At 38.7% G+C, this 10,199-nt stretch overlaps 2 protein-coding genes across 2 annotated transcripts in view; one reads left to right on the forward strand and one right to left on the reverse strand.

Annotated features, from left to right (window-relative positions):
- Positions 1–4,249: 4,249 nt before the first annotated feature.
- Positions 4,250–4,691, reverse strand: LOC122085629 (putative non-specific lipid-transfer protein 14). The gene has a single exon (XM_042654122.1). It carries the CDS (start codon positions 4,655–4,657, stop codon positions 4,304–4,306), a length of 354 nt encoding a protein of 117 aa, XP_042510056.1. The 5' UTR covers positions 4,658–4,691; the 3' UTR covers positions 4,250–4,303.
- Positions 4,692–5,582: 891 nt separating this feature from the next.
- The window catches only part of LOC122087139 (probable pectin methyltransferase QUA3), a 10,902-nt gene continuing 6,285 nt past the window's right edge, over positions 5,583–10,199 (forward strand). Inside the window, exons 1-4 of the mRNA XM_042656146.1 lie at positions 5,583–6,400; positions 8,634–8,837; positions 8,940–9,150; positions 9,242–9,503. Of these exons, the coding sequence (XP_042512080.1) occupies positions 5,978–6,400; positions 8,634–8,837; positions 8,940–9,150; positions 9,242–9,503 (1,100 nt within the window). The 5' untranslated portion in view covers positions 5,583–5,977. The remainder of the gene's footprint in view (positions 6,401–8,633; positions 8,838–8,939; positions 9,151–9,241; positions 9,504–10,199) is intronic.

A 10,199-nucleotide genomic window follows, 5' to 3' on the forward strand; every position in this document is an offset into this window, starting at 1 on the left:
TGAGATCATACGCCCTAAGCCTGGGCTACTGTTGTGTGTTCCAATCCTTCCAGTGAGAGATTAGTGAGTATTTATTTGTCCTAAATACTAAACGAACCCTAAAAAGTAGCGTGGCCCCTACACCTAGACATAGTAGGGGACGAAATTCCATGATCCTTCTTCTACTGTACACTATTGTAGGGGTAATACTAATTTTTAGGAACCCTCTCCCTTAATTTTTAGTAATCAATAATTAAGTTTTTTAATTCTTAAAATATGTTCCTTTTCAATAAATAAATAAATAAAAAAGCATTTAAAACGATTTTTTGGCAGTATCAATGGATTCAATTCGGAATTGTTTGGTATCGGCTGGTTCCAGTTTTGGATTCATCCTTTCCCTTTAATAGGTCCATTGTCGGTTGTCGGATCAAAAAGATGTTGGGGTCCTACTTACCAATGCTTCCCTTTTTCATTTTTGTCGATTAACTGGGGCAGTAATAGTAGTAATCTTTTAAGTCTTAAGCCATCTTGTGAAAGATTAAAGTTCAATCATTCAAAACTGTAAAACTACAATGGAAGCAGTTGCCCTTCATTGTGGGGTCTACATCGATACTTTCTCCTCAAACAAAATATGAGTTTTTATCAAACGAATATATCTCCCACCCTTTCATTGATGTGGTTTTTCACTTTCGCAGTGTGAAAAGCTTTTACCCTACAAATGTTTGCATCCATGGTTGGATTCTTGCTAGGGTGATCAAATTGACATCGTTATATTCATATATTTAAGTAAGTTTCCCTTTTGTAGATAAAACAATTTCAATAATGATACGAATGTTACGACTTGGTGGTTAAGCGATCGAAACAGCCTCTTAACATTTTCGGGGTAAAACTACATAGATCTCACTCCTCCAGACCTCACAAATTCATATAAAGCTCAATCCCTTGTCTTGTGCACTTCATAAAATACCAAAAGTTGTTATTGAATTGATTGATGCATTTGGGTGAATTTATTGTTAATAATTTGGAAGATTTGTTTCCATAGATTTGGAATTTTATGTATCATTAAAAAGAAAGAGGGTTCTCAATAAGTGACATAAAAGAGTGTACCAATGAAGTGCAAAAGAACAATTTTGCACATTGGAGGGCAGTGAGGAGAGAAATGGACATAAAGATGTTAGTTTATCCCACCCCAATAGCTTAGAGAACCTTTTTCCTATGCTAGTGTAGTCTATGCATGTGCTCCTCTCTCTCTCTCTCTCTCTCTCTCTCCATTTAAAATGACAATTATACCCCTTAATAGGAGTAACGAGAGATAAACATAGGGAACACTAGCACTGAGTAGCATGGATTTAGGGGATACCGATATCTATCCAGATTGGATCGGATCGGTGGGTATTAGTCGATTTTGCCCCTGCTTTTTTTAAAGTGCTATTTTTACTCTTTTACCCCTAAAACGATACGAATAACCAATCCAGATTAATCAGGGATCGGGGATCAGTCTCGACCAATACCGATCTGATACGACCAATACAAGATCGGTACTTGAAACCATGCTGAGTAGGCCATGTTCTTGAACAGAAGAATATGGTTGTTTTATGAGAAAAACTTAAAAAGCAAACTACAAATCAGACCTTAATCTTTAATGAAAGATGGCCAGGCAATCATTTGAGGCAAGACTCAATAAGAGTGGTAAAATCTAAAGACAAAGACAAATTATGAATCCTATAATAAGACCTAAGCTCCTAACCTTGTCATTTTGGAATTATGATTCACGGATTACAACTTTATTCCCCTCCCCCCCTAACCCTTTTTAGCTAAAATTAAGAAGAAGACGAAAGCAAAAGAATTCTAACCAAGCATTACTGGATTTTCAATTGATTGGGTTGTTGGGAGAAAGTATGAGAAAGGTTAGTTCATGGGAGTGGGACCTTACAACATTGATCATAATCTAAAAATATCAATTAATTAACTATTAAATAATTAAGCTGACTAAATGTGGTTAATTATCAGGACAAAGGTCAATTTGGACGGTAGTTGTGTCAAATCAGCTCCAAATTAAAACCTTTACACACGTTAACCACGCTATGCACTTTCCAAGTTCACATGACATTGTTGTTAGAAGAGGCAATTGTGAGTCATGGTGAAGGGAATCCTTGATCATAGCTTTTGGATGGGTAGAAGAAAGTATTAGCCACTTCGTCCAATGGGGGAGGGGAGAGGGATATTTTAGGACCCTAGGCCGGTGACTGAACCTTCTATTAGAGTAGGGTAGGAAACTTTGTCCTAAATGGTCTATATAGTTTGAACTTGAAATACTTATACCAATGAATTTTCCAATTTTCCTTTTTCTTCAAGATGAAGGTAGTGGATGATATATCTTGTTAATTAGTTTAGCTCTTTTAAGTTGTAGTTGTGCTAATAGTTGTCACGGCATCGTCTAGGCAATTCAAAGAGTTGAAGGAGACTTAGACATAAGGCAACACCTACCAAGTAACTAACGTGTCCAAAGCATAGGCCTGTACGGCCAAGGCACCTACTGTGTATGTGTGTGTGGGGTAAGGGTGTTAATCGGTTTGGTTTCGGTGTATATGGTTCGGTTCACATTTATTTGGCTGAAACCAAAATCGCACCATTTACTAAATGATTGCATTTTCTAAAACCGTAACCGTTTAGTAAACGATTTCAGTTCCACGCTTTTTAAATGGTGTCGATTTCACTGTTTTAAACAGTTTTGATTGCAGTTTATTCCATATGGTTTTTAAATTGTTCGCAATCGGTTTGCTAGTTTATTCACTTGCTTACTAATATTTGCTTTTGTTAATAAACGTTTCAATCTTATATCAAATTAAATGAGGCATTGAACAAGTAAGGATTTAACTACATAACTACATAATATGAGTAAATTATTGAATAGACTGTTGGACAGTCTCTATGGTCCTTAATTTTTTCCTAAATTAAACCATTATGTTTCGTTAAAATAACCAAATATTTAATCGTTAAATGGGTTAATCGGATCGGTTTTCACAGTTTTCACGGAATTGAAACCAATGGGTTAAATGATTAAAAATGACCCAACCCATTTAACTAATTGGTTTTAAACTTAAAGAAACCAGAACCGAACCATTTACTAAACAGTTTTACAGTTTCAGTGTAAATGGCTCGATTCGATTTCGATAAACGATTTCGATTTCAAATTAACATCCTTAGTGTTTATTGGGGGGGGGGGTTCTTCTTAGTGGAAGGCATTAAAGTTTTTTGTGTTATGTAAAGTAGAGGGAATCTCTTCATTCAAGGTGATTTGGTATTATGATTTAACAACTTTTGGAGTAGTGATAACTCTCCTTTCTTTTCGCCGTGAAATGTCCCTTGCCCAACTGAATCAAATGGCCAGATCCCATGAATGAAAAGATTCTCTTCAACATCATGGATGAAGGAAAACATGGTCCTGAGTGGAAAATGTCAAATACAAACCTAACCATTTGTCTAACTTTACATTCGGGATTAAGTTTTCCATCACTTATATTGAAAAGAGAATCTCTTTCATTCATGGGATATTTGGAAGTGAATCTTGAAACAATGCTTCATAGAAAAGAAATAATGATATGAGATTACAGTGGTGGGTGAAGAACAAAGGCTCCTGGAAGAAAACTGTTACATGCATGGATTTGAGGGTGTATGCATGAGATCATTTGAGGGTGTATGCATGAGATCAACTCACATGATTGTTTCCCACTCTCTTCCCCCCTCCCATTTAGAAATATACTGAGGCAGCCATGGTCAATCAGAGCCAACCAACCCTAATCAGAATCAATCAAGGCCAACCCAGCCAATCTAGCCCAATCGGGATCATTCAGGGTCGGGTTGGGTTAGGCTGATCCCGATAAGACTGAGTCAAGTAAAGAAACCTTAGGGTTAGCCCAACCCAACCCATTGACACCCCTAGCTCCATTATTAGAATGGAAAAGAAATCCTTTGTAAAACTGTGGTCCTAACTCCAGTTTTAACATTTCGCCATCAATTTCTCTCAATTATGAGTCAAAATGTTGTTTTATCAACAAAACCGAAACTTGGAATTATGGTTTCTTGTCATTGCATAACTTGGAATCATGGCCTTTACTTTTGCACCAAAGTTTGTCTTAGTATCATAGTTTTGTCAGAGCAAATAAAACAATTTCAACCACCTCTTGGAATCACATGTTTGGCAAACCGCAAGAAAAGGGGAAAAAAATTACTGAAAAAAATTATCTTAGTGAGGGTGAAGAAAATGGTAGAATGAAATGAAGAAATAGTTACAATTACCCATAGAGAGAACGAGATATAATTGCTAGTTGCAATTGGTATTAGGGTCAATAGTGAAGCCTATAGAGACTCCACATAAACCAGGCATAGTAGCTATAGCAGTGGCATTTGTATTATAAGTAATGATAAGCCCCATCAAGCATCTGCACAGCAATTTCTGATTGCTTCTGGTGGATTCAGCCATGATCTTGAGACTCACAAGAGCATTGCAGCAGGAAGATCCCGGCACGGGATCCGGTGTTCCGTAAGAGATGAAGTTGGAACAAGTGGTAAGGAGTGCTGCAACAGTGGTACAATCACTTGTTCCACCCACCAGGAAGAGAAAGGAAACTATAGCTATTATGACCATAACCCATACCTCTTTGTTAAGGCTTTTCATTGTTTCAAACTCTCACAGCTTCACTACTACTGCTTCTCATTGCTTAGGTCCTTCAGTGGGAAACTCTCAAAGGCTTTATAGAATCTATCCATTTAGTGTCTATGAGTTTGGGAAGGTATGAAATGAAAATTGTAAGGTTAGGCATGTGGGTCGAATGATCTGAGGTTCACTTTTACTAAGCCCAAGCCCAATCCTAAGACCAAGACCAAGCCCAAGGCCAAGCCCAAGTTCAAGTCCAATCCCTTTTGTATGGTTGGGTGCAACTGAGATAGTGGACCGAGCCCAAGCCCGAACCAAGAAAATTCATACCTAGGTAGGGGTGTCAAAAAGCCTGGTAGCCAAAACCCTGAGCCCGAACAAGGCTTGGGCTATGATTTCAGCCCGTACGGTGGGCTAAGATTGAAAATTATTGAGATCTCAACCCAACACAACACGACCTAACCCAACCCAATCATGTATATTAACTACATAATAATATAAATATGTTAATAATAATAATAATAATATATAGGTGCTTATAGAAAAAAGATCTACAAAGTCTTTTGTTTTCCACAATCTACATATCTATAGAAACCTTGGTCTTTGGCCTATGCAATGCATCAAGATCAAGCAACTATGTAACCAACAATACCAAACTGGGCTGGGTAGGGTAAGCTCGATAAGATTGGGTTTGGAATGAGATATTCTAACCTGACCTAGAATTGGATTAAGACTTTAGTAAAACCCTAGTCCAACCAGGCCCATTGACACTCTCATACCTAGGGCTTGGCAAGTGGATGGAGACATTTTCACGTATAATGAGATCTAAGTATAATGATTTGTTCTTAGATTTATATCGGGACAACAAATGAGAGCACTAGTAAAAGCATCAACTTGAGTAGAATGTCTTAAAACTGCCTCCCAGGCTTCGTTTTTCCCAATCTTCTTACATAGGTCAAACCAGGTCCAGTTCTACTATTGGTCCTGTACGGTCTGCGCTAGGTTCTCTCGCTCCTTGTTCATCTCTTTTACTAGTTTTCCTGGCGAGCAGTAACTCTAGGAACTAGGAAGTGGAGAAACCTGATTTGTTCAAGAGCGATTTTAAGTAAAAGTATCCACTTCCAGTATGAACTAATGCGAGTGGGTTGGTGAGTTGAGATTTAAGAAACCCCCTTCTTAACTTCTCCTCTTCTAGTTCTTACATTTTCCCGACTTCATCTTCGTTGAGAATCGCTGCGAATTGGAAATTTTGCAAGAATTCATTGATTCTGCAACAACCAGAAAAGCCTTGGATCTTAATCTCAATGTGTATCTGATTCTGATCCGATCTGAGTTCCTACAATGGGACATCTGAATTTGCCTCCTTCGAAACGGAATGTTCGGCAATGGAGGCTCCTCGATCTGGTCTCTGCTGCTTTCTTCGGTGCTGTTTTCGTCTTCTTCCTACTTGTATTTACGCCACTCGGTGACTCCCTTGCTGCTTCGGGACGACAGGCGCTTGTGCACTCTACAGGTGATCCCCGTCAGAGACAGAAGCTGGTAGCCTTAGTTGAGTCTGGGCATCAGCAGACTATCGAGGCTTGCCCTTCTGAGGCGGTCGATCACATGCCTTGTGAGGATCCCAGGAGGAATAGCCAACTTAGCCGAGAGATGAATTTCTACCGAGAGCGACAGTGCCCCTTGCCGGAGGAGACTCCACTCTGCTCGATACCTCCGCCCGCCGGCTACCGGATCCCTGTCCAGTGGCCAGACAGCTTACACAAGGTATTTTATTCTCATTTATCCTTCTAATTGACTAATTGTTGCCTCTTTCTTTCTTATTATATGTTTCTATTTTTTGATAAATTTGTAAGCCTACAACGAAGATTTCGAAACTCGACCTTTTTATATTTTTAACTAAATTTTGACTCCACATGGTAATATATTCCCCCATGATTGAACTGTGCACATAGGGTTTCGAACTAGAGCAGGACATATCGGAATAAGAAGTTTATGTACTGGGTTGCTGCTGGATTCTTCATTTATTTATTTTTTGCTTGTTTGATTGCCGACAATTAATATTCATTTTCTGTAAGCAACCGCTACACCATTTGACAGGAGGAAGAAATTCTGTATGAGTTTCTCTTCTTTAAAGAGAAATGGTGTTAGGAAACTAGAGGAACAATTTGAAGCTTAAATCGTACATCCTTAACAGTTGTTACCCTGGGCAGTCATAGGGTTTCAACGCCTATGTACTAGTGCACACCACCTTACTTTCCATACTAACTGCAAGGTCTCATATCGGTGATTCCTTCGATGAAGAATCCCCCTAGAGTTATATCTGACCAAAATCATGCGAAAACCAGATGTTGCATGCCGTTTGAATGCTTCATGTTTCCCGCAAGAAGGAAAGGGAAGACCTTTATTTTGCAGTATTTATTTGATGTGCTGTAAATGATGCCCAAAAAAGAAGATTGGAATCCTTCATGAGATTTGGCGATGAAGTTTTGGGCCGTCCCATTCACTTCTAGTGATAAAATTCTTGCTTGTGGCCGATATTTAATGAAGTCCAATGGGACATTTTGTAGACTAGGGTCTGGTTCTGGATATAAGTTCATCTGTTGCTTTTGTGAGAGGTTTGCATGCCAGAATTGGGAAAAGGTGGCTCTTTTAGAGTTTGTGACACTATTAATGGGAAATTGGTGGTTGAAGATTCACCTAATTTTTTACTTACTAGAAGCATCTAAAAGCCGATCAGGGTCAAGGGCAAACCCAACTTGGTTGGCAAGAGAAGACCTCATCATTGAGGAAAGAAATACATACCAGAATAGGTTAGAAAAAGACCACATCCTTAAGGAAAGAAATTGACTCGAACTGGTCAGTAAAAGAAGATCTCATCTACTTGGAAAGGACGAGTTGACCCCAATGGTCGGAAAGAGAAGCCCTCATCTGTGAGATCATTATCATACTAATTAGCTTGACACAAATTCTTATGCTGTAAGGCGCAAAGACCTTACGTTTTAAGGTGCAGAAGACCAAGCCTCGGCTCGGCACCAAAGACCTTACGTTTTAAGGTGCAGAAGACCAAGCCTTGGCTCGGCACCAAAGACCTTACTATGTAAGGAGCACAAGACTAAGCCTCAGCTCAGCACCAAGACTTTATGTTCTAAGGCGTGCAAGATCGAGCCTCAGCTTGGCACCAAAGACCATACCTTTTAAGCCCCGCACATTATATAGAATCGTTAGATAAGTTATTTATGATGGAATTATGGAAAGCATCCATGAGTTTTCTGTTGAGATGTTGGGAGTTATAGAGGTATAGCCCCACATCGGTTATTTAAGACCTCGGATGTGTCTTCATATATCATTGGGCTATCTTCACCTAATAGCTTAAGCTTTCGGGTTTAGTGGGCTATCCCATTTATTCAACAAAAAAATTGATCACATAGTAATCAGTTGCAAAATGAAATAAATAAATTCATGTCCTGCCACTTGGTCCGATAACTTGCCTAATACACTTTAACCTAACAGAGCACAACCCAAGCTAGGCACTTCTACACAACCACATGCATATGTAGACCAACATATAGATGAGTTTGTCTAATCTAGATTATTGAGAAGGGAATGTACTTTGTGTGTTTGATTTGGGATGATTGGTAAAGCCACTAGACTATGCTTCAACCTCGACACACCCTTGCATTAAGAAGGAAATCTATATTTCACCGTGGGTGGATTATTTATTACTTACCAAGGGGCTAGCATATTGTTTTCATTGGTGGGTTTAACCGGAGAACTTGGCAGATTATCTGTGTTGTTTCATTCACCGCTAGGTAGAAAATATTTTCCCTTTTATTTTTAAGCAATGAGTAAGTGATGTTATCTGGATAGTTTCTGCACTTATCAAATGTTGAAATATTTTCATCACTCCCACTTGGTTATAGAGGACCTCAATACTTGATGTTACTCTATTTAGGTTATCTACAGGTCTTGGTACTTAAGAATTGTCCTTGATATGCAGATATGGCACAGCAACATGCCACACAATAAAATTGCCGATAGGAAGGGCCACCAGGGCTGGATGAAAGAAGACGGTCCATACTTTGTTTTTCCAGGTGGTGGAACAATGTTTCCTGATGGGGCCATTCAATACATTGAGAAACTTGGGCAGTACATTCCTATAAGTGGAGGAGTTTTGAGGACAGCCCTAGATATGGGATGTGGGGTAGGTATTGTTTACTCGGTTGTCTTCAAATTTTTATTTGTATTTGAATTTAGAAGTACCACATAATTAAAAAGGAAAATGCATGACTTGGTTTTCATGTAGGTTGCAAGCTTTGGGGGTTACCTTCTTAAGGAAGATATTTTAACCCTCTCATTTGCTCCAAGAGATTCACATAAATCACAAATACAGTTTGCTTTAGAAAGGGGAATCCCAGCATTTGTTCTAATGCTTGGTACTCGTAGATTGCCTTTTCCTGCACATTCCTTTGATTTGATGCATTGCTCTCGTTGTTTGATTCCATTTACTGCCTACAGTAAGTTCGTACTTCCTTCCTATCCTAAATTGTTTACTTATAATGTTCTTTTGGTTTTTTCTTTGACTAAAATGAGACTTTTCATTTGCAGATGGGACATATTTTATGGAAGTGGATCGGCTGCTTCGACCAGGTGGATATTTTGTTGTCTCTGGTCCCCCTGTACAGTGGCCTAAACAAGATAAAGAATGGGCGGACCTGCAGGCCCTAGCAAGAGCATTATGTTATGAGTTAATTGTAGTAGACGGGAATACAGTCATCTGGAAAAAGCCTTCAACTGATTCATGTGTCCCAATCCAAAATGAATTTGGGCTTGAATTTTGTGATGACTCAGATGACCCAAGCTATGCATGGTAAGCTTCCCAGGATTCTTTTCTTAGTTTATTGCTTCAGAGTAGTCCATTGTTACAGAAAGCTTTCTACTTGAGATAAAAGAATTCCACTTCGGAATCTTGTCCTGTTCCCAATACCATACATGATTAACCCTTAGTTACAGAAGCCTCCTACTTGAGATACAAAATACCACTGCAGAATCTTGTCTTTTCCCACTCCCTTGCTTCCTATGCTAGTTAGTCAAAATTTTCTTCATACCTCCTTCCCCTCTTCTGTAACTTGTTTCATTTGCTCGCACTTAATCCAGTCCATGTAACAAAAGATTCAATAATACCTCTCTCCCTGCTCCATACACTTCATATTTAAGGTCAGATTACACTAAATTGCTCCGTATTTGAAAATTCTTTTTTCTTTCGGGGTTTGGGGGGGATTACGTTTTCTTGAATTAACCAAAATCCAAAAATAGGATATCCTCATAACCCACTAAATGCGCATTATTTACAGGAAATGTCACATAAAAAATTGGAATATACATAAATCATGCCGGCTTATTTTGATATCATTGAAAAGCTTAGAGAAAGAGCAAGCAAATGAATCCAATCATGGATGTTTGCATTCAATTCTCCATCATTCCAGTGCGCCCCTGGAATTTAAAATAGGCAAGTTTAATTTTATTTTTTGTTCACTGGAATCACTTGAATCAACTTAGGGGGGGG

This window comes from Macadamia integrifolia, chromosome 8 (genome assembly GCF_013358625.1).
Source record: "Macadamia integrifolia cultivar HAES 741 chromosome 8, SCU_Mint_v3, whole genome shotgun sequence".
NCBI classification, from domain to species: domain Eukaryota; kingdom Viridiplantae; phylum Streptophyta; class Magnoliopsida; order Proteales; family Proteaceae; genus Macadamia; species Macadamia integrifolia.

Excerpts from the sequence above, each read along its gene's own strand:
- LOC122085629 (XM_042654122.1), bottom strand. The coding sequence starts at position 4,657 with ATGAAAAGCCTTAACAAAGAGGTATGGGTTATGGTCATAATAGCTATA.